The sequence below is a fragment of the Canis lupus genome, chromosome 12 (assembly GCF_003254725.2).
Source record: "Canis lupus dingo isolate Sandy chromosome 12, ASM325472v2, whole genome shotgun sequence".
NCBI lineage: Eukaryota > Metazoa > Chordata > Mammalia > Carnivora > Canidae > Canis > Canis lupus.
The window spans coordinates 21,728,669-21,753,492 of NC_064254.1; the positions used below are offsets into that span (position 1 = coordinate 21,728,669).

The 24,824-nt window shown below is 37.4% G+C and overlaps 1 protein-coding gene across 37 annotated transcripts in view; it reads left to right on the forward strand.

Moving 5' to 3' along the window:
* LOC112641773 (muscular LMNA interacting protein) overlaps positions 1 to 24,824 on the forward strand; it is a 261,862-nt gene that overhangs the window by 78,986 nt on the left and 158,052 nt on the right. The window contains exon 1 of one of the 37 annotated variants that reach the window (XM_035697375.2): positions 2,193 to 2,314. The exons of 34 other annotated variants lie outside the window; for them this stretch is intronic. Coding sequence is in view for 1 of the 3 variants with exons in the window: in XM_035697362.2 (XP_035553255.2) it covers positions 23,577 to 23,663 (87 nt within the window). In the remaining 2 variants the exon portion in view is untranslated. Of the gene's footprint in view, positions 1 to 2,192; positions 2,413 to 23,525; positions 23,664 to 24,824 lie in introns of those variants that run through there. 2 more of the 37 variants (XM_035697373.2, XM_035697362.2) reach the window with 2 other exon arrangements.

The following is a 24,824-nucleotide window of genomic DNA, read 5'->3' on the forward strand; positions in this document are numbered from 1 at the left end:
TTTTTGGCATCAGCCTCCCCAACACCCTTGGTCTCCTCTGGCACTGATGTGTCTGTCACTCTGTGGTGGCCTCTTATATTCACTAGTCTCTGTGGGAGCTTCCTGCAAGCAAGGATTATGTCTAATTCATCTCTCTTCATTTGCTCAACACAGTGCCTAGAATACAGTACGTGCTCAATAAATATTTGTTAACTGCATTGATGAACCAATGCATAGAGGAGTCAATGGACAGATAAAATCTCTCTCTCTTTAAGTCTCTCTCCTCGACCACCCACTGGTGTGATCAAGCATTACTTATATCATAGAAAAGATTTTGTCCTGAAAGTGAGTTGCTGTCCAGCAGTTTAATTTTAAGGAGGAGGATCCTGGGGAAGGTGCTATCTTCATAATTCTTAAACATTCCCAGATCTTCACTGATAGCAGTGGAAAGAGAATCTTCCATGTTTGTGAAAATTACACAGAGTATTTGATATTAGTATCTATGTTCAGACTTTCAATTGCAAACAAATGAGTAGAAAGCAGTGGGAACACTACATGAGCGTTCGGGTCAAAATATTTTTGTAAGAAATTTTAAGACACTTGACTTCTCCATGACAGATTTTTTGATGCTCATATTGATCCACAATAATTGTATTCATTTTGATTTCAGTATTATTTATCTTGAAGCAGAACTGATTGCTCCTTCAGCTGTGTTTTTGAGCTTATTAGTATGTTAATATAGTTCCGACATGTAACAAAGAGAAATAATGAACTTTCCAGATTAATGGAAACTTCTTGTCTACCCCATTCTACCTTATTCTTCTCAATCTTGCCCATAATATATTCTCCTGGATTTAGTGTTTGTAATTCTCATGAGCATTTTATATTAATATTGCATATAATCTATATAATTATATATATTTTTGCATTAAAATATTACATGAATTATATCATAGTAGCCTTTTTTATAATTTATTTTCACAATATTATGTTTCTAAGCTATAGCTATGTTGATGTGTATAATTTGGATAATTTGTTGCTTTGTACTATTTCACTGGAGAGATAGCTCATCTATTTATTCTTAAAGTGATGGGCACCTAGATTGTTTTCTTCTTTTCCTCTCATGTAAAGCATCAGGAAAATATTTACATACATGATTTATTGGGCCAGGTGCAGGAGTTTCTCTAGAGTATATGCCTAGGGATGAGATTGCTAGGTTTTAGAGTAGCCTATATTCTCTTTTCTGGGATATTGCCAGGTTGCTCTTCAAAGTGGATTTACCAATTTACTCTCCTTTTAGCTATATGTAACATTACCTGTTGCTCCAGATCCTGCCAACAATTAGTATTGCTAATTTAGTGGGTAGGAAATGATATTTCATTATGGTTTTAGTTTGCTTTTCCCTGATTCCTAGGAAGAATGAATGCCTTTTTGTGTTTTGTTTTTGGCATTCATATTCCTTGTTCTATGAGTTTCCTACTCCTATAATTTACTAATTATTCCATTTTTTAAAGCTGCTTTACAGAGCACTTAAAATATATCTTTGACTTACAAAAGCTTTTTTGATTTTAGGTATTGCAAATATCTTCTTCCCATCTATGGATTAGCATAGCATTTTTTCCATCTACTGATTAACATAGCAGCTAATTAATTGTGTAATATTTTGTGTTTGTCTATCTCTTTCTCTCATAATGCTATGAATTCAAGTGAAAACAGGAACAGACTTTTTCATTTTTATTTCCTTAGTCCCCAGCATAGGTAACACCCAGTAAAATTGCTTGAATTGACTTGTGAGTGCCATTTAATTTAATGTAGATGCTATTGTAGATTTGAGTTTTTTTCCTTAAGACTTTCAATTTGAAGGTGTTTCTGTCAATCTTGGCTTGTGGCATGTACATATACTTGTTCATATACATATGCACATATACATACATACACACAAACATATTTATATTCATATCACTTGAAAGAGTGAAATTTTTACAACCACTTCAGATTAGACCCTTTTATTGACCTTAAAAATAGGGCTTCCCTCAATTTCTAGGCAAATATCTCTTAGAATACTGCTAAGGTTGAAATAGGTAAATATATTCAGATGGGGTTGAAATAACAGATGCATTGCTATTTCTAGTCCAGTGTTGTTGGGAAAGCAGGGAGTAAGGAGGGCATAATTGCACAATGCCTTGTCATCTCTGCACTTCATCAATATCAGCAGCTGACACAGGCAAGTGTTTGTCAATGAGTTCTATTGGCTGACACTGACCTTGTCGTTACAACCACTGCTTCCTTGACATCTGCTAGTTTGACACGTGGCACCAGACTCTGTGTGCAGCTGGTACATTGGACTTGAATGTGCTGTGAGTTCTCTGGCATCGTTACTGAAATTCCTTGTTTTTGTCACCATGTCATACCTTTGACATCAACAATAGCTGGGTACCGTCTTTGTGTTTCTTGTTTTATATCGCAGTAGCTATGTCTTAGTTGACATGATTGTTTTTAATGGTAGCAGACAGCAGATGTTAAATTAGCTGTGGACTGATGCATGCTCAAATTTGGATTTGCTCCAGGAAAAATTGCTTTTACTATGACTTTATATAATAAAAAATAATTAACGTAAATTGTAGGTTAGAGTGAATGCTATGAATTTGAAGAATTGTTTCATTTAAGCAGTAGCTATTTCTTAAGACTAAACTGAGGTTATAAACTTAAAAATTTTGAGACTTTTAAGTAGGAAGAACTGGAGAATGTAAAAAGGTATCATGATTTGAATGATTTGATTTTGAAATACATTTGAAAATGCGATTCTAACTTCTTAACCTGTTCTTAGTTATGCATTGGGATTACAAAATACAGAAGTCTCAGTTCTCATTTCCCCCCTTTGTCCTTCCTTGAACTTTCTCTCTTTTTCTGCCCCCTCTCCCTTCCCTTCCCTTTTTCTTAACCTGGCATCCAAACATGCCTACATTCTTCAGGTGAAACTTAGCACGCTAATAATAAAGTTTTATTACCTGTTTTTCCCCCCAATAGTCTCCTTTGAAAGCAAAAGTGATCCACAGCACTAACTGGAAATAGCATTGTTGTTTATGGTGGTGTACCTAATTACGTTTACTGTTGGGTGTGTCAAACCTATGATGATGGAATAATAAATGGGTACTGAATGTTCCTGTAGCTTTTATTTGCAAGGCATTGCTCATGCAATCAGGGTCACATTACCTAGATGCAAGTGAAATAAGATAGGGAGAAGATTTATCTAATCTACCATGAATGCATTCCTGAGTGACTTGATTGTTTTTCTATACCTTCTAGCAGGTGGATATTGTACATGTACAATATCTGAGAACTTTTCTATTTGGTTAAGAAGGAGAGAAAAGTACTCTTTGCCTTGTAAATTCAAGTATTTTTTTCTTCTAGGATTTCTCAAATTGGGAAGCTTAGTCCATTTTCATTAATTTTTCAGTTTATTCTCCCAGCATAGCACAGCTATAACTGTTCCCAATATATCCTGATTATTGAAAAAGGCTTTTTATCTCAGAGTCAAGGGGACAGTTGACTAGTGAATTTTTATTCCAGAAGTTCAGCCATTGTGAATTTCTGTACAATTTTGACTTTGCCGTACTTATTGTCTGTATAAATGTTATGTGCTAAGACTTGAAGCTTCTTTAAGATGATGCCAGAAGTTACTCTAGAAATGTGTTCAGACTTTGTAGCAAACACCTACTTCTTGAAGGTACAGTAGCATGGATGAGTCTGATTTTATTTTTTTTATTTTTTATTTTTTTTAATTTATTTTTTATTGGTGTTCAATTTACTAACATACAGAATAACCCCCAGTGCCCGTCACCCATTCACTCCCACCCCCCGCCCTCCTCCCCTTCCAACACCCCTAGTTCGTTTCCCAGAGTTAGCAGTCTTTACGTTCTGTCTCCCTTTCTGATATTTCCCACACATTTCTTCCCCCTTCCCTTATATTCCCTTTCACTATTATTTATATTCCCCAAATGAATGAGAACATATAATGTTTGTCCTTCTCCGACTGGCTTACTTCACTCAGCATGATACCCTCCAGTTCCATCCACGTTGAAGCAAATGGTGGGTATTTGTCATTTCTAATAGCTGAGTAATATTCCATTGTATACATAAACCACATCTTCTTTATCCATTCATCTTTCGTTGGACACCAAGGCTCCTTCCACAGTTTGGCTATCGTGGCCATTGCTGCTATAAACATCGGGGTGCAGGTGTCCCGGCGTTTCATTGCATTTGTATCTTTGGGGTAAATCCCCAACAGTGCAATTGCTGGGTCGTAGGGCAGGTCTATTTTTAACTGTTTGAGGAACCTCCACACAGTTTTCCAGAGTGGCTGCACCAGTTCACATTCCCACCAACAGTGTATGAGGGTTCCCTTTTCTCCGCATCCTCTCCAACATTTGTTGTTTCCTGCCTTGTTAATTTTCCCCATTCTCACTGGTGTGAGGTGGTATCTCATTGTGGTTTTGATTTGTATTTCCCTGATGGCAAGTGATGCAGAGCATTTTCTCATGTGCATGTTGGCCATGTCTATGTCTTCCTCTGTGAGATTTCTGTTCATGTCTTTTGCCCATTTCATGATTGGATTGTTTGTTTCTTTGGTGTTGAGTTTGATAAGTTCTTTATAGATCTTGGAAACTAGCCCTTTATCTGATATGTCATTTGCAAATATCTTCTCCCATTCTGTAGGTTGTCTTTGAGTTTTGTTGACTGTATCCTTTGCTGTGCAAAAGCTTCTTATTTTGATGAAGTCCCAATAGTTCATTTTTGCTTTTGTTTCTTTTGCCTTCGTGGATGTATCTTGCAAGAAGTTACTATGGCCGAGTTCAAAAAGGGTGTTGCCTGTGTTCTTCTCTAGGATTTTGATGGAATCTTGTCTCACATTTAGATCTTTCATCCATTTTGAGTTTATCTTTGTGTATGGTGAAAGAGAGTGGTCTAGTTTCATTCTTCTGCATGTGGATGTCCAATTTTCCCAGCACCATTTATTGAAAAGACTGCCTTTCTTCCAATGGATAGTCTTTCCTCCTTTATCAAATATTAGTTGCCCATAAAGTTCAGGGTCCACTTCTGGATTCTCTATTCTGTTCCACTGATCTATATGTCTGTTTTTGTGCCAGTACCACACTGTCTTGATGACCACAGCTTTGTAGTACAACCTGAAATCTGGCATTGTGATGCCCCCAGATATGGTTTTCTTTTTTAAACTTCCCCTGGCTATTCGGGGTCTTTTCTGATTCCACACAAATCTTAAAATAATTTGTTCTAACTCTCTGAAGAAAGTCCATGGTATTTTGATAGGGATTGCATTAAACGTGTATATTGCCCTGGGTAACATTGACATTTTCACAATATTAATTCTGCCAATCCATGAGCATGGAATATTTTTCCATCTCTTTGTGTCTTCCTCAATTTCTTTCAGAAGTGTTCTATAGTTTTGAGGGTATAGATCCTTTACATCTTTGGTTAGGTTTATTCCTAGGTATCTTATGCTTTTGGGTGCAATTGTAAATGGGATTGACTCCTTAATTTCTCTTTCTTCAGTCTCATTGTTAGTGTATAGAAATGCCACTGACTTCTGGGCATTGATTTTGTATCCTGCCACGCTACCGAATTGCTGTATGAGTTCTAGCAATCTTGGGGTGGAGACTTTTGGGTTTTCTATGTAGAGTATCATGTCATCGGCGAAGAGGGAGAGTTTGACTTCTTCTTTGCCAATTTGAATGCCTTTAATGTCTTTTTGTTGTCTGATTGCTGAGGCTAGGACTTCCAGTACTATGTTGAACAGCAGTGGTGAGATTGGACATCCCTGTCTTGTTCCTGATCTTAGGGGAAAGGCTCCCAGTGCTTCCCCATTGAGAATGATATTTGCTGTGGGCTTTTCATAGATGGCTTTTAAGATGTCAAGGAATGTTCCCTCTATCCCTACACTCTGAAGAGTTTTGATCAGGAATGGATGCTGTATTTTGTCAAATGCTTTCTCTGCATCCAATGAGAGGATCATATGGTTCTTGGTTTTTCTCTTGCTGATATGATGAATCACATTGATTGTTTTACGGGTGTTGAACCAGCCTTGTGTCCCAGGGATAAATCCTACTTGGTCATGGTGAATAATTTTCTTAATGTACTGTTGGATCCTATTGGCCAGTATCTTGTTGAGAATTTTTGCATCCATGTTCATCAGGGATATTGGTCTGTAATTCTCCTTTTTGGTGGGGTCTTTGTCTGGTTTTGGAATTAAGGTGATGCTGGCCTCATAGAACGAATTTGGAAGTACTCCATTTCTTTCTATCTTTCCAAACAGCTTTAGGAGAATAGGTATGGTTTCTTCTTTAAACGTTTGATAAAATTCCCCTGGGAAGCCATCTGGCCCTGGACTCTTGTGTCTTGGGAGGTTTTTGATGACTGCTTCAATTTCCTCCCTGGTTATTGGCCTGTTCAGGTTTTCTATTTCTTCCTGTTCCAGTTTTGGTAGTTTGTGGCTTTCCAGGAATGCGTCCATTTCTTCTAGATTGCCTAATTTATTGGCGTATAGCTGTTCATAATATGTTTTTAAAATCATTTGTATTTCCTTGGTGTTGGTAGTGATCTCTCCTTTCTCATTCATGATTTTATTAATTTGAGTCTTCTCTCTCTTCTTTTTAATAAGGCTGGCTAATGGTTTATCTATCTTATTAATTCTTTCAAAGAACCAACTCCTGGTTTTGTTGATCTGTTCCACAGTTCTTCTGGTCTCGATTTCATTGAGTTCTGCTCGAATCTTTATTAACTCCCTTCTTCTCTTGGGTGTAGGATCTATTTGCTGTTTTTTCTCTAGCTCCTTTATGTGTAAGGTTAGCTTCTGTATTTGAGTTCTTTCCAGTTTTTGAATGGATGCTTGTATTGCGATGTATTTCCCCCTTAGGACTGCTTTTGCAGCATCCCAAAGATTTTGAACGGTTGTATCTTCATTCTCATTAGTTTCCATGAATCTTTTTAATTCTTCCTTAATTTCCTGGTTGACCCTTTTATCTTTTAGCAGGATGGTCCTTAACCTCCACGTGTTTGAGGTCCTTCCAAACTTCTTGTTGTGATTTAGTTCTAATTTCAAGGCATTATGGTCTGAGAATATGCAGGGGACAATCCCAATCTTTTGGTATCGGTTCAGACCCGATTTGTGACCCAATATGTGGTCTATTCTGGAGAAAGTTCCATGTGCGCTTGAGAAGAATGTGTATTCAGTTGAGTTTGGATGTAAAGTTCTGTAGATATCTGTGAAATCCATCTGGTCCAGTGTATCATTTAAAGCTCTCGTTTCTTTGGAGATGTTGTGCTTAGAAGACCTATCGAGTATAGAAAGAGCTAGATTGAAGTCACCAAGTATAAGTGTATTATTATCTAAGTATTTCTTCACTTTAGTTAATAATTGATTGATATATTTGGCAGCTCCCACATTCGGGGCATATATATTGAGGATTGTTAAGTCCTCTTGTTGAATGGATCCTTTAAGTATGATATAGTGTCCCTCTTCATCTCTCACTACAGTCTTTGGGGTAAATTTTAGTTTATCTGATATAAGGATGGCTACCCCTGCTTTCTTTTGAGGACCATTTGAATGGTAAATGGTTCTCCAACCTTTTATTTTCAGGCTGTAGGTGTCCTTCTGTCTAAAATGAGTCTCTTGTAGACAGCAAATAGATGGGTCCTGCTTTTTTATCCAGTCTGAAACCCTGCGCCTTTTGATGGGGTCATTAAGCCCGTTCACGTTCAGAGTTACTATTGAGAGATATGAGTTTAGTGTCATCATGATATCTATTCAGTCCTTGTTTTTGTGGACTGTTCCACTGAACTTCTTCTTAAAGGGGAATTTTAAGAGTCCCCCTTAAAATTTCTTGCAGAGCTGGTTTGGAGGTCACATATTCTTTTAGTTGCTGCCTGTCTTGGAAGCTCTTTATCTCTCCTTCCATTTTGAATGAGAGCCTTGCTGGATAAAGTATTCTTGGTTGCATGTTCTTCTCATTTAGGACCCTGAATATATCCTGCCAGCCCTTTCTGGCCTGCCAGGTCTCTGTGGAGAGGTCTGCTGTTACCCTAATACTCCTCCCCATAAAAGTCAGGGATTTCTTGTCTCTTGCTGCTTTAAGGATCTTCTCTTTATCTTTGGAATTTGCAAGCTTCACTATTAAATGTCGAGGTGTTGAACGGTTTTTATTGATTTTAGGGGGGGATCTCTCTATTTCCTGGATCTGAATGCCTGTTTCCCTTCCCAGATTAGGAAAGTTTTCAGCTAGAATTTGTTCAAATACATATTCTGGCCCTCTGTCCCTTTCGGCGCCCTCGGGAACCCCAATTAAACGTAGGTTTTTCTTTCTCAGGCTGTCGTTTATTTCCCTTAATCTATCTTCATGGTCTTTTAATTGTTTGTCTCTTTTTTCCTCAGTTTCCCTCTTTGCCATCAACTTGTCTTCTATGTCACTCACTCGTTCTTCCACCTCGTTAACCCTCGTCGTTAGGACTTCTAGTTTGGATTGCATCTCATTCAATTGATTTTTAATTTCTGCCTGATTAGCTCTAAATTCTGCAGTCATGAAGTCTCTTGAGTCCTTTATACTTTTTTCTAGAGCCACCAGTAGCTGTATAATAGTGCTTCTGAATTGGCTTTCTGACATTGAATTGTAATCCAGATTTTGTAACTCTGTGGGAGAGAGGACTGTTTCTGATTCTTTCTTTTGAGGTGAGGTTTTCCTTCTAGTCATTTGTTCAGTGCAGAGTGGCCAAAAGCAAGTTGTATTGGGAAAAAGAGAAAAAGAGAGGAGAGAAAGAAGGAAAGAAAAGAGAAAGAGAAAAAAAAGGGAAGAAAAAAAACGGAAAAAAAGAAGAAAAAGAAAGAAAAAGAAAGGAGAAAAAAAGGGGGGTGGGGGAAGGAAACAATCAAAAAGCAAAACAAAACAAAACAAAACAAAACAAAAAAAAAAACCACCGGGGAGTATCTTCTGATTCTGTGTACTTTAAGTCCCTTGGCTTCTCCTGGAAGTTGTCCGTCTTGCTGGTGTTCTGGGGGAGGGGCCTGTTGTGCTGGTTTTCAGGTGTTAGCAGTTGGGGGAGCTGCTGTGCCCCTGCCTGGTGCAGGGCTCAGTGGGGGTTGTTTACCCCGTGAGGCCGCAGGAGGAACAGCCCCAGTGGGGGGGCAGCTCTGGAAACCTGGAGTCAGCTCCGGCAGGAACTCCGTCTGCAGGGCCTGGAGGCTCCGGGCAGGGCCGCTGATGTGCTCAGCTGGGGCAGGAGCGTCCTTGCAGTCCTGGGCCCTCCCGGCCTCTGCCTGTCCCGGGGGAGGCCGGATCCTGGGCTGTGTCCGGCGTCCCCTGTGCTCCGGCGCCTGCGCTGTTGGATTCGCGCTCCCGGGCCGCGCAGCCCCCTCCGCGGAGCCGCCGCCCGAGCCCCTCCGAGCTGCTCCGGGTCCCGCCGTGCGCGCTGCAGCCCTTAGGGAGCTCGGCGCACTCTCCCGGGGCGCAGGTGTCTGCTAGTGTCCCCGGGAGCCCGAGGGCATCCCCGCCCTCCTGGGTCCTGCTCCACCTCCCTGCGAGCCCCTTTCCGCCCGGGAAGGTCGGTGCAGCTCCTGCTCCTCCGGGACGGGGCTCTCCTGTCCTGGGGACACTCGCCCCGGCCTCAGCCCGGCTCCTCGCGGGGCCCCTCCCCCTTGGAGGCCTTTTGTGTCTTTACTTCTTTTTCCCCGTCTTCCTACCTTGATAGAAGCGCGAACTCTCCTCACTGTAGCATCCCAGGTGTTCTCTCTTTAATTCTCAGGCCGAATTCATAGATTTTCAGGATAATTTGAAGGTTTTCTAGGTAATTTGGTGGAGACAGGTGATTTGGGGACCCTGCTCTTCCGCCATCTTGCTCCTCCCCCCGGATGAGTCTGATTTTAAATCCATTGTACTTATGCTGTAGATAACTATTGACTAGGAATTGCATCCTAGTGAGACTTTTCACTATTAGTAAATCCCAAGCTCTACATGGGAGTTCCTTAAATGGATAGCTATAGGACATGGCCAGGTAAACTGAGAATTTCATCTCCATTCTCTCCTCTCTCCAGATTCTAGCCTCAGAGGTTCTCCTGACTACTGTCCCAATGACATCTCTGAGAGGCATAACTCTGAGAAGCATTGTAGGTTAATGGTTAAGATCACAGTGCCAGAAAGACCTGGATTTGAGTTCTAGATCTGTCATTTGCTTGGTGTATGACCCTATGAGAAGTTATTTAACCATTTCTCAAAATATTGAAGACTTATTTTTTTAGAGAAATTTAAGGCTCATAGCAAAATTGAGGGGAAAGATACAGAGATTTCTCACATACCCACTGCCCTTACACATCCATAGCTTCTCCCATTATTAACATCCCTCACCAGAGTGGTACATTTGTTTTAATTGATAAATCTAATGGATACATTATAATCACTCAGAATCTATAGGTTACTAGGGGTTAACTCTTGGTGGTGCATGTTCTTGGGGTTTGGACAAATATATAATGAATGTATCAGTCATTATTGTGTCATACAGTGTATTTTCACTGTCCTTATAAGCCTCTTTGTTCTATCTACTCATCTCTTCTTCTATCAACCCCTAGCAACAATAGATCTTTTTACTATCTCCATAGTTTTGCATTTTCCAGAATGTCATATAGTTGAAATCCTATAGTGTATAGCCTTTTCAGATTGGCTTCTTTCACTTTGTAAAATACATTTAAGTTTTCTCTATGTTTCTTCATGGCTTGATAGTTCATTCCTTTTTAGCACTGAATAATACTCCATTTTCTGGGTGTACCACAGTTTATTCACCTACTGAAGGACATCTTTGTTGCTTTCAAGTTTTGGCAATAATGAATAATGCTGCTATAAACATCTCTATGCAGTTTCTTGTGTAGACTTTTTAAGTGATACATAGTTGATCCACAATGATATTAGTTTCAGGTGTACAACATGTTTATATGCTATGCTATGCTCACCACAAGTGTAGCTACCATCTGTTACCATACAATACTATTATAATATCATTGACTATATTCCCCATGCTGTGCTTTTCTCCCTGTAACTTACTCATTCCTTAACTGGGAGCCTTTTTCTCCCATTCACCTTCACCCATTCTGCCCATCCCCCTAACACCCTCCTTTCTGGCCACCACCAGTTTGTTCTCTATATTTGTGGGTCTGTTTCTGTTTTATGTTTGTTTATTTGTTTTGTTTTTCAGATTGCACATAGACATGAAATCATTTAGTATTTGTTTTTCTCTGCCTGGCTTATTTCACAAATGTAACTCAAAATCACAATGGGATATTACCTTACACTCAGAATGGCTACAATCAAAAAGACAAGAAATAACAAGTGTTGCTGAGGGTGTGGGGAAAAAGGAACACTTGTGCACTGTTGGTAATGTAAACTGGTGTAACCACTGTGGAAAGCAGTATGGATGTTCCTCAAAATATTAAAAATAGAAATGCCATATGATTCAGTAATTCTACTTTTGGGTGTTTACCCAAAGAAAATGAAAATATGAATTCAAAAAAATATATGCATTGCTATGTTTATTGCAGCACTATTTTCAATAGCCAAAATATGGAAGCAACCCCAGTTTCCATCATTAGATGAATGGATAAAGAAGAGATGGTATAAAGATTTATATATATTGCTCAGCCACAAAAAAGAATGACATCTTGCTATTAATCATAAGTTTTTAATTCCTTTGAGGAAATACCCAGGACTATGATTGCTAGATCATAGCAGAGTTATGTTTACTTTTGTAAGAAACTACCAGACTGCCATCTGAAGGAGCTATACCATTTGCATTCACATCAGTGATAAATGAGAGTACTTGTTGCTCTACATCCTTGCTAGCATTTGGTGTTGTCAATTTTGTTTTTGTTTTTGTTTTTTGTATTTGGGCCATTGTAATAAATATGTAGAGGTGTCTCATTGTCTTTCCCTGACGACATATGATGTGAAGTTATCTTTTCATTTGCTTATTTGGCTTATTTGGCTGTGGCGTTTGTTAAGGTATTTGGTCCATTTAAAAAATCAGGTTGTTTGTTTTCTTATTGTTGAGTTTTAAGTGTTCTCTGTATGTTTTGAATAGTAGTACTTTATAATATGCGTCTTCTGCAAATATTTTCTTTCAGTCTATGGCCTGTCATCTCATCTTTTTGATGTTGTCTTTTTCAGATCAGAAGTTTACTTTTTAATTGCCAGGCTTAGCAATTATTTCTTTCATGGATCATGTCTTTGGTGTTGTATCTAAAAAGTCATCGCCATACTTGAGGTCATATAGATTTTCTTCTATGTTATTGTCTAGGAGTTTTGTAGTTTTGAGTTCTACATTTAGGCCTATGATTCATTTTTTTTTTTATGACAGTCACAGAGAGAGAGAGAGAGAGAGAGAGGCAGAGACACAGGCAGAGGGAGAAGCAGGCTCCATGCACTGGGAGCCCGATGTGGGATTCGATCCCGGGTCTTCAGGATCGCGCCCTGGGCCAAAGGCAGGCGCCAAACCGCTGCGCCACCCAGGGATCCCCTATGATTCATTTTGAGTTCATTTTTGTGAAGAGTGCAAGTCTGTGTTGGATTTATTATTATTTTTTTTCATGGAGATACTCAGTTGTTCTAACACCATTTGTTGAGATTTGCTCTATTGCCTTTGCTCCTTTGTTAAAGATCAGTTGACTGTATTTATTGGTCTTTCTGGGCTCTTATATCCTGTTATATTGAACTCTTTGTCAAGTCTTTCACCAATACCATACTGATTGGTTACAACAGCTTTATAGTCAGTCTTGAGGTCAGGTAGTGTCAGTCCTCCAACTTTCTTCCTCTTCAATATTTTGGTGGCTATTCTGGGTCTTTACCTCTCCATATGAACTTTGGAATTTGTTCATGTCTACAAAATAACTTTCTTGGATTTTGCTTGAGATTGTATTGAATCTATAGATCAAATTTACAAGAACTGACCTCTTGAATTGTCAAGAGGTTGAATTGTCAATTGTTGAATCTTCCTTCTAGGAACATAGAGTATCTCCCCACTTATTTAGTTTCTTGATTTTGTTCATCAGAATTTGTAGTTTTTCTCGTATAGATCTTATGCATACTTTGTTATATTTATATATATGTATCTTATAGGTGGGGGTGGCTAATGTAAATGGTATGGTGTTTTTAATTCCAAATTCTACATGTTTAGTGCTGGTATATAAGAAAGTAATTGACTTTTGTATTTTAATCTTGTATCCTACCACCTTGCTATAACTGCTTATTAGTGCCAGGATTTTTTGTTTTTTGGTTGATTCTTTCTGATTTTCTATATAGACAATCATGGCACCTGTGAGCAAAAAGAGTTTTAGTTTTTCCTTCCCAATCTGTGTAGCTTTTATTTCCTTTTCTTCTCTAATTGCATTAACTAGAAACTTTAGTACAATGTTGAAAAGGCATGGTAAGAAAGAGGACATCCTTACCTCATACCTTGTACTTAGTGGAAAAACTGAGTTTCTCACCATTAAGTATGATATTAGCTGTAGGATTTTTTGTAGATATTCTTTATCAAGTTGAAGAAATTCTCCTCTATTCCTAGCTTACTGAGAGTTTTTTTTAAATCATGAATATATGTTGAATTTTGTCAAATGCTTTTTCTGCATCTATTGATCATGTGATTTTTCTTTTTTTAGTCTATTGATATGATGGATTACACTTATTGATTTTTGGTTGTTGAACTAGCCTTGCATACCTGGGATAAATCTCACTTAGTCATGGTGTATAGTTCTTCTTATACATTGTTAGATTCAATTTGCTAATATTTCATTGAGGATTCTCACATTCATATTCAAGAGAAATATTGGTCTGTGGTTTTCTTTCTTTCTTTCTTTCTTTCTTTCTTTCTTTCTTTCTTTCTTTCTTTCTTTCTGTCAATAATGTCTTTATCTAGTTTTGGTATTAATGTAATTTTGACCTCATAGACTGAGTATTCTCTTCTTCTTCTTCTTCTTCTTCTTCTTCTTCTTCTTCTTCTTCTTCTTTTTTAAGATTTTGTTTATTCGTGAGAGACACAGAGAGAGGCAGAGACACAGGCAGCTCTCTCTGCTTCTATCTTCTGAAAGAGGTTGCAAAGAATTGGTATAATATCTTCTTTACATGTTTCATAGAATTCATTAGTGAACATACCTGGGCCTGGTGCTTTCTGTTTTGGAAGGTTATTAATGATTAAATTCATTTAATAGATAGATATAGGCCTATTCAGATTGTCTATTTCTTTTTATGTAAATTTTGGAAAATTGTCTTTCCAGGAATTAGTCCATTAATCTAGACTATCAAATCTGTGGGTATATAGTTATTCACAATATTCCTTTATTATTCTTCTAATGTCCACAGGATCTGTAGTGATATCACCATATAGCTATGTCCCAGATCAAGAAATAGAACCTCACCAATACCCCAGAAGGCCTCATTTTCTTTTCCTCTGAAGTGGTCACTGTGTATGGAGCTGTCTACCAGTGGTTGTTCTTACACAAGAATCTATTTTTTTTGTTTTGTTTTATTTATGATAGTCACACACACACACACAGAGGCAGAGACACAGGCAGAGGGAGAAGCAGGCTCCATGCACCGGGAGCCCGACGTGGGATTCGATCCCGGGTCTCCAGGATTGCGCCCTGGGCCAAAGGCAGGCACCAAACCGCTGCACCACCCAGGGATCCCCAAGAATCTGTTTTCTTATTCAAGTTTAAAACTGTGGAACAACTATTGACTCCTCTCTCTCTCATACTCCACATGCAGTTTATTAGCCTCATCATGGGTCTAGTCTCAGAATATATCCAGTTTTCCCAATTCTCACTTCTTCAGTAGCAACTATCCTGGTCCCAAACTCATGCTTTCTTGCTTGGCTTAGTGCGAAATCTGTGCCTACTCTTCTTGCTTCCCTTTTTGTCTCCCTATAGAATATTTTCTTCTTTATTTAAGTGCAAACTTTTATTGTCTTGCAAAGCATCTTATTTCTCCACCCCTGTTCTTTTCTAGAATATTGTGTCATAACAAATCCATCATTTTTTATTTTTAAAAAATATTTTATTTACGTATTTGACAGACAGTGAGAGAGAACACAAGCAGACAGAGCAGCAGAGGGAGAGGGAAAAGCAGGCTCTCCACTGAGCAGGGAGCCTTATTTAGGGCTGATGATCCCAGGACCCTAGAATCATGACCTGAATCAAGGGAGATGTTTAACTGACAGCCACCCAGGTGCCCCGATGTCATAATAAATTAATTAAAATAAGCCTATGTGAGTATCTATTGTTAAATAACTGTACATTTAAGATAAGAAAGTAGTGATAATTCAGGTGTATTTTTGTTTCAGGCTAACAAAGAATTCATTACAGCACATTGAAAGGTGATATTTGTGATTTGTTGGATTCAATATAGGTATATTTTGTACTAAATTTTTGTACATATTCTTTTCATATTTCTATATTTTTATTAAAAAAATCAAAGCTGAAGTTCCAAGAAAAGTACAATGAACACTAAATACCTTCATCTAGATTTACCAATTATTTAACTTTTTGCCACATTTGCTTTATATATATATATAGCTCTCTCTCTGTACCTACCAACCTACCTACCTACCTACCATCATCTTCTTCATTTTTGTTTTTTTTTTGGAACCAACTGAGAATAAGCTGTGAACATCATGATATTTTATCCCTGAATACTTCAGCATGAATCTTCTAAGTATAAGAATATTTTCTTATATAACCAGTTATAGTTAACAAATTTAGGAAATCTACCATAGGTACAGTACTGTTTTCCAACATATATTCTATATTAACTTCCTCCACATCTAGTACCCTAGTCCCAAACTCATCCTTTCTTGCCTGGATTAGTGCAAAATTAGTGCACTGTCCTTTATAACATTGTCCTTTATAGCATTGTTTCTTTTCAATCCAGAATGCAATCCAGGTTCCTATGTTATAGTTAGATGTCTTTTTTGTTTCCTTTATAAAGGACATTTTCTTAGCTTTTCTTTGTCTTTTCTGACATTGATATTTTGAAGAGTACAGAATAGTTTTTTTGTAGCCCTTGAATTTGTTTTTTGGATTATTTCCTTATGATTAGATTCAGGTGATTATTTTTGAACAGAATGAAATATAAGTAATATATTGTTCTTATCATATCACATTGGAAGGCACATGATTTTAGTTCGTTCATTTATTGTTGATGTTAACATTGGCCACTTGATTAAGGTGGTGTTGATACAATTTATCTATTGTAAAGGTATTGTGTTCTTTTTTGCAATTAATTACTGATCTATGAGGAAATACTTTGAGACTACATATATCCTGTTCCTAAACAAACGCTTACTTGATGGCTTTGGAATTCATTGAGGAGTCTTGCCTGAATCACTCATTATATAGCAAGAGTTCCAAAGTTATGATTTTTTAACTCTAATATTGCTTCTATTTTTAGTTGGCACTCTGCTGCCAGCATATACAGAAGTACTCCCTACCCCATCTAGTTATGGATGTATGTGTAATTTTTAATATCATCTTGCATTTCTTTTGACTCAACTTTGGAATTGGTCATTTCCCCATCCTTTGTTAGTTTTAGGGTACATGACAAACAGAAATCATGATTTGGGTACCTTATGTGTTTATTGCTTCTGGGGTATCATTGCCTCTAGGTGCTTTCAGCAGACAAAACTATAAAAAACAAATGTTTTTATTGTTATCTCTAATATCCAAAAGATTAGGGTTCTTCCTTATTGTCCCTCTTCATATTTTTTATCTGCTTCCTTCCACAGTGAAGGATTTACAACTGCACACAACCCTGTGGATTAATTTTGTGAATATAATGTTTAAAAAGTTTGTGCTGAGTTCATTTATAGTTAAGAAAAAACACATGTGACATGAATCTATGCTGTTAGAAGTCAGAATAGCAATTAGCCTTGGTGGAGGGATGGTGACTAAAAGGGGAGGATGAGAGGGTTCTAGGATACTGGTGAGGCTGTTTCTTGAGCTGGAGATGACTATAAGGCTATATTTAATTTTATAAATTCTTGAATTGTATGCTGATACTTCCTGCATTTTTTTTGATATCTAAATTAAACTTAAAACATTACTTGGATTAATTTCTTTTGTTTTCCTTTGGGTGATTATGTTGTCAATTCTATATCTGATTAGGTTAAATTTTTTGTTGTTGTTGTTGCTGTTTATATTCACTTTTAGGATACCTTCCCATTGTTGTTAATTTTGTATAATTATGTAGTTTTTCAAATACATAAAACATTAGTATGATTTCAAAAGTCAAAACTATACAAAAAATGTGTACTTGGAGAAGTACACTTCTTCCAGTATCCCTCCGGCTTTTCCTTCCTCTCCCCATTGTAAGTAATCAATTTATTCATTTGTGTTTCATCATTTCCTGTTTTCTGTTCCTAATATAGCAGCCAGAATGATCTTTTCAAAGCACAATGAAATCATGTTACTGCTTTGTTCCAAATATTCCAGTAGTTTCCATATCATTCAGAATAAAAATGGAAGTCTTTATAATGGCTAAAATGGCCCCAGCAGTCTAGCCCCTTTTCTTAAATACTCTTGTATTATCTTTCTATGGCTCTTCCCTGGCACCACTCATCCTCAGCCACACCAAACTCTATTCTTCAAACAGATTTTCTCCCAAACTTGGGTCTTGGCTTTTGCTAATCTCTCTTCTTGGAGTATTTCCCCCAAGATACCAGCATGGCTTATTTCCTTACTTCCTTCAAGTTTCTTCTTAAAAGTCACCTGGGTGACTTTCCTGTCCAATTTATTTAATTCTGTTTTGCTCCTATCTCTACTTCCTGGCACACTCCCTAAGCATTTTCATGCTATTTTTTGTCAGTGCTATCACATTCTAATACATAACTTATTTGTTTTATTTATTGTTTCAAGAAAAGGAAGTGTTGGGGCACTTGGTTAATCATTGACTCTTGGTTTCAGCTCAGGTCATGATCTCAGGTCATGAAATCGAGCCCCGTGTTGGGCTCTATGCTCACCGTGAAGTCTGCTTGAGATTCTCTCTCCCTGTGCCCCTCCTGCTCATGGTTTCTCTCTCTCTGTCTCTTTCAAATAAATAAATAAAAGGAAAATGCTGTTTGAAGAAAAAAAGAAATAGAAAGGAAATCAGGAAGGAAAAATAAGGGCAAAAGGGAATAATGCACTGAAAGGAGCCAAGAAGTTTCAGCTAAGTATGGACACCCTTGAAAGTTCTTAGTGGCTTTTCCTGAGTGCACCTGCTTCTTCAACATGAGGCCACTGCTCTCAGAAGTGTGTGACAGTGAGAAGGAAGAGAACCCAAGCTCTCAACTCACATGGGGACATTTGTTGGAAGAATATTACTTTGCCTAAATAAAAGAAAGCAGATTTGGCCTGGGTGATGCTGTTATTTACTGAACTGATTAGGAAAATTTTAAAAAGCACAAGATATATTCAGATGCTTATGACGGAAATTCTTTTTTTGGACTCCTCTGCAGTATAAGATCCTTGCCCTTTGCCAGAAGGCCCATCTGCCAGACGGCAACCAGACTTTCTGTAGAGCCTAAAGCTCTACTTGGGGAATGTGTCTACAGGGAAAACACCTGGGTGGGCTGAACTTACTCTTTATTGAACTCAACTTCTTGAGCTGAGCAGCTCTCTTTGGGAGTCGTCAGAAAGAACCAGGGTATTATTTCACTTTAGCTCTTGTTCCAAAGAGGAAATGTTCATATGTTCATGCTAATGTGTTTCCCAGACTTCACTCATTTAGTTTAAGCCAGGTGGTTTAGAATGGAGGTAAAATAGTTTATCTTTTCTGAAAAAGTCCGAGGAAAAGAAAGAAACTTCTGTGAGGTCTTTGAAATACCAAACGTGCTGAATATGTCAAAGGTCAGTTGCTCAGTTGCTGGAGGTTCAGTTAAAGAGGTAAGGATATGGCCTAAGTGGGAGATCTGAGGGACAGGGCAAGGGGCATACATATAGGACTGGCAAAGTATTGATTTGTTTTACCCTTCTTTGCTTTCCCTGGGGTTTTGTGGCAGATGAGACAATCTTGAAGCCAGAATTGAAAGAGGCCAAAAAGCGTGACCAGCCATAAAGACTGTGTCATTATTTAACCTTATACATGGAGATAAATGCCATCCATCTATCCCCACTTCCTCTCTAGCCTATTTTTTAAATTACAGGGGCATCAAAGAATGTCTCCTGAAGCACATCTGTCTCTCTCATGTTCGGGCAAGATGACTTCTCAATTTGGGTATTGTTTACCTGTCCATGTTAAGCTCAAAAAACATTATATCAAAAGTCAGCTATCATGTCGAATAGCTGAAATTTTACCCATTGCAGTTGTTTCAAAATGGGTAAGTACAGCTCAGTGGTGGTGTCTGGTTAATCATTAGGGCATCAGAATAAATTATTAATCTGTAATAACTTTTATTTTCACCATTTCAGTATCCATTTAGGTGCATATTTTATATGACACATTTTTGCAGGAGTACTTGCACAAGATAACCAACAAATAAACAAATAAATATGTGTGTAGTGGAAATATGTACCCAAATTATTTTTTTAATAGGTGCATACTTAAAAAACCTTGGAGACCACTGTCCCAGTATGCCCTATGATAGTACATAAAGATTATTTAAATTGAGATAGACTAACACCTTGAGACTGAGACTTTCCCTTCAATAAATGTTTAACAAACACTTAAGTGCTTTTTGTATCCTCAACAAGATAGGCAACACTGACTTACTAGGAGCGATTTTTTTTAATGGGCATGTTCATTCTTAAGTTATGGGTGGTAATTCAGTACATTTCCTTACAATATTTTAGTTAAGAGTTCTCCCTTTCCCCCAAATAAGACATATATTTTGAGGCCAATAGTGAAAAATTTGAAATGTTTTAATGGAATCAAAAAAGGAAAAAAAGGGGGATCCCTGGATGGCTCAGCGGTTTAGCGCCTGCCTCTGGCTCAGGGCATGATCCTGGAGTCCCGGGATTGAGCCCTGTGTTGGGCTCCCTTCATGGAGCCTGCTTCTCCCTCTGCCTGTGTCTCTGCCTCTCTCTCTCTCTCATGAATAAATAAATAAAATCTTAAAAAAAAAAGGGAAAAAAGAAAATATTTAGAAAAAACTATGGTGTTTTTGAAGAAAACAATTGTTCCCATAGCAAAAGTATATTCAAAAGTATAACATGGGCACCTTTCTTTTCAAAGACATCTAAGATTCTCTAATGGTTTTAATTAATAATAAATTGATTCAGGATTGAAGAGGCATGTGTGAATTTGCTGAGATTCTCTACACCTTAGCGATGCTGAGTTAATAGAAGTTCAATTATTAAACAGAGAAGTCCTTTAACAATAAATTTTCAACATGGCAAAAATACCTATTTTCAGACATAAATACTATGGGGATTTACCTTAGGTGAGCTTAAATTTTAAATTACCCAGTTATTTTTATTTCTCAAGTCCACAAGGTAATTTTACTCTCAGCTTTTGAAGCCTTACTTTTTCTCTCTTTTTTAAAAAATTAATTTATGTATTTGAAAGAGAGAAAGAGAGATCATGAATGGAGGGAAGAGCAGAGGGGGAGGGAGAAGAAGACTCCCTGCTGAGCAGGGAGCCTGAGGCAGGGTTCATCCCAGGACCCCAGGATCATGACCTGAGCCAAAGGCAGACACTTAACTGACTGAGCCCCCCAGACACCTCAGTACTTTTTCTCTTAATGGAGTCCAGAATGTGACTGAATATATATTTCAGTTTCAAGCAGTTACAGGTTAGCTCAAGCACGTGAGTTTCAGGACTTACTACCTCTTATGGACAGTGCATGTAGCATAGCTCTAATTTGGAGACTGTCCCTTCTAGAATGTTTATCCCTGACCATCTGAATCTTTCAGGAACTAGAATCAGAATCCCCTTGAAATAGCATCTCAAAAAACAAAGCAAAACCTGTCTTATAATACCAAATATACTTGAAGAATTTGCTAAAAGCCTAAATAAAATCCATATGTTGAGTTTATTTTTTAAACTCAATTTTCTATTGAACAAACCTATTTTTAAAAAGCATTTAGTTTGTATTGCTGCCAAAATCAAACATTTAAAAAAAAACTATGGGAATACAATAAACTGAGAACTTTCTTGTAGAAAAAAACACAATTCCCCACCAAAAAAAAAAAAAAAAAAAAAAAAAAAAGCCTATGGGCCTGTCTGTAACAGAATCAGGCCATCAGTATATTCTCTGAATGTAATTGGATTTGACCCAGTCCATTTGTTTTTAGTCTCTGAATTGAACAGCAGTAGGGTCTTCATGGAGCCCATACCACCAAATTCAATTTTCTCATTAAAGTTTTTTGATAATACCTCTCCCCACTTTAAGTAACCATTTTAAATAGCCTCTTAAAATAGGGATTTTAGAAGCATCATTTGTAGAGAGATGCAAGTGAGTTGAATAATCTATCCGTGTTTTGTTTCCTGATCATTCTTTCCTGGTGCTCTTGCATACTGAACGTGTGAAGAAATATGAAAGCAGGGCTCACATTTTGCCTTCCCATCATCAGAGGGAATCAGATCCTTGAGGGATCTTTCTCAACTATTCCATCAGTAATAAGCCCTCTAGTCGTCTCTTCTGGCAGGAAGTGCTCAGACGACTGTATAAAGTGTACCAACCAGCTCAGAAAGACATGTTGAGATACAGAAGTTATGCACAATAGTTACATTGAAGATGTCTATTCTCTTTTGGAATCTACTAGTCTTAAAAAAATAACCCAGTCCCTTCCAGGAAGATACTCCTACCTTCATTCTCAGCATATTTAACAGCCTTATTCTGTTTTTCACTTTAATTTGTTTTTATATTCACTTTCTCTCCAGAGCAACTTTCTTTGACCATTAAAATACTTACTTCTGACTCCAAGTCAGTCATTTTAACCCTCTCTATCTGAGCAACTGGCTGGAATGGGAATTAGACTTCATAATGTAACAAGTATCAGTTGTACAGGGCACTCTTCTCTGTGTTAAGTGTTGTGTGTGTGTGTGTGTGTGTGTGTGAGAGAGAGAGAGAGAGAGAGACAGAAAGAGAGAGAGAGACAGGAGGGACGATCACACACACTACATGCACAGGTGGCATGCACACTACATGCAGATTTTGACACGCATGACTTTAAAATTCTCAAGTAATCCCAAAATGCCCATTCATGAAGTCATGAAGTGATCTGCAGTTTGCTAATCATGAATTTGAATCCCATCTGTTTGAGGTTAATGTAGGGGAACAAGTCACTTGGATAATGATTAAGTCAATGATACAGACCAAATCACAGCATTGTTTCAATTATTTTTTTCATGTTTTTTATCTGGGAAATACTAAAGAACAGATTTCTCAACCTCAGCACTGTTGGCATTTTGGGTCAAATTGATCTTTGTTGTGGGGGCATTTCGAAACACTCCTAGCCTCTACCCTCTGGAAACCAGTAGCATACTTCTCCCCTTTTTTTGTGACAAATAAAAAAATGTCTCCAGCCATGCTCTGTGGAAGGCAAAATAACCCTGTGTTGAGAACCACTTCTGGGTTGATGAGTAAAAGTTGAGCCATTGGAGTTTAAATCCTGAGAACACACTCCATTCATAAAATTACAAAATTGACTTATATTTTTTGTTTCTTAAAGACACTAATATTATTAAATATGGAAAACTAAATACTATAAAGTCTGTATTCCTTTGGAGGAAGATGTCTGATAGCTAAGGCCTCTTGAAGTCTTATTCAGTGAGGTTTGAACTAAATACTACCTTCTTTTTCTATTGAATATCACTGTTTCTAATATAGGCATTTTATCTTTGAAAGTATTTGAGAAAAATAATTTATCAACTGAGCAGAGGTTAATATTTTATTCAAGGAATCTGGCCAGGACACTGAATTAGCCTCGTCTATAAGATCAGAGTAAGGGTATGTTTTCAAGATCTTGGCAGGAAAATCAGTGAGTTTCACACAAATGGTAATTTTTATTACCATTTATTACTGTCAATGAAATCTAACCATCCTCCCATTGTGGCAGGGGGCAAGCATTGATTTGGTACTGGGAACAGCCCATCATGAGCTCAACTTTCCCTCTTCAGATCAACCCTTGCAATCCTTCTAGACCCAAGGTCTCCAGTTACAGATCTCTTTTAATTATACTGAGTTATTTGAGAACTTGTAAATATTGAGCACACTTGAAAATTCTTATTTATTCTCTCACTTCTTCATACTTAACTAATTTCATGACTTCTACTTTTAAATCTTGTTTTCAGAGTCATTTCTCTATTCAGCAAAATCAGCACTAAACAAAAATTACGTTTCTGAATACTAATCCATGGAGATAGTTTTCAGAAGGGAAATTGCCGCTAAGTGAAGCACTGATAATTTGTCAACTGGGATACTTTTTACAACATGACTTGACTAGGATCTGGAATTAAATACCTGAGAGAGAGGATTAAAAATAGAATGGATTCGGTTTCAGAAAGTGAATTCTTGAAGTGTCTTTCCTATCCTTTTCATTCAATTTATCACACACCCTGGCACTACTATTTCTGCAAATGAAGGAGTGTTTCCTCTGGGGTTTCCAGATTGAAATGGAACCAAAAAGGCTGAATTCTTTTGGCTGGATTTTTTTCTGCAGACTGGTGAGTTGCCATTTCCATGCAGTTCATAATATATTGGCCTAGCATATACTGGACTCTTCAAATAGAAACAAGAACTGGAAAGTTTTACCCTTTTTATGTATCTTGGTACAGGTTTGATTCATTTCAAAAAGGTCTCATATTTGACAGCTATGAAAGAGCTTTTTTGGCCTTATTTTATTTATATGTAGGCAAATAATACCATGAAAACCAGGCATGTTTTTCAGAACTTATTTCCTTATTTATCATATTTTACCAATCAAAATATACTTAAGGTATCATTACTATTAATTAACAAACTAATAGTGTTATAATAATGACATAAATAGCATTATAATGAATTCATAATATCATAGAATTGAATATGTGATGTAATGATAGAATGGTCATAAACAGTTTCTTAACAATTGCAAAAATTTAGGTAATGAGAGGGTTTGTAAGGGTCACAATTCTATTGACTTCACATTGCTTTGGTGTATGGTTTGAACAGTTTTATTGAAGAATAGGTTATAGGATTATTGAAATCTTAAAGCTGTGAAAAGCTCTCAGATCATCTGGTCTAATGATTTTTGAATTTGTGAACCACAAATCCACTGTGTGTGTGCGTGCATGCATATGTGTATGTGTTCATATAAATCTGAAGCAGTCTCGAAATAGTGCTTACAGGGATATTTTCTATTAAATTTGATTCTGTTCCATTCTATTCTTCTCTTTTCTACTTCATTTAAAAAATGCTGAACAGAATCAATTCAGAGTCATAACATGCAGTTTGAAAAACACTGATTTCCTCCAGTGGCTGTGTTTTACAGATGAGGAATCTGGGGTCCTCAAACATGAAGTGACTTGTCTAAGTCAAACAGCTCATTAGCAACTTGAGTCAATGTTCTTTTAAAAATACATGTGGAATTTCAGATTCAAATCATTCAGCATTTGGTGCTTACGCAGTGATTTATGGCTAATCCAGAAAGTACTTTCGAATTGCAGTGCTAGAAATCAGGAGGCAGCATTACCCAGTACCACTGTGAATGCACTCACATGCTCCCAAATCTCTGTTGCTGGCCCTGTGGCACACCAGGCCCAAGTACCTCGATTTACAATGTTGGCTTTTGGTTACCTTCATATCTTTGGTACAGTTGTGGGAGAAACAAGAAATTTCCTGCATTT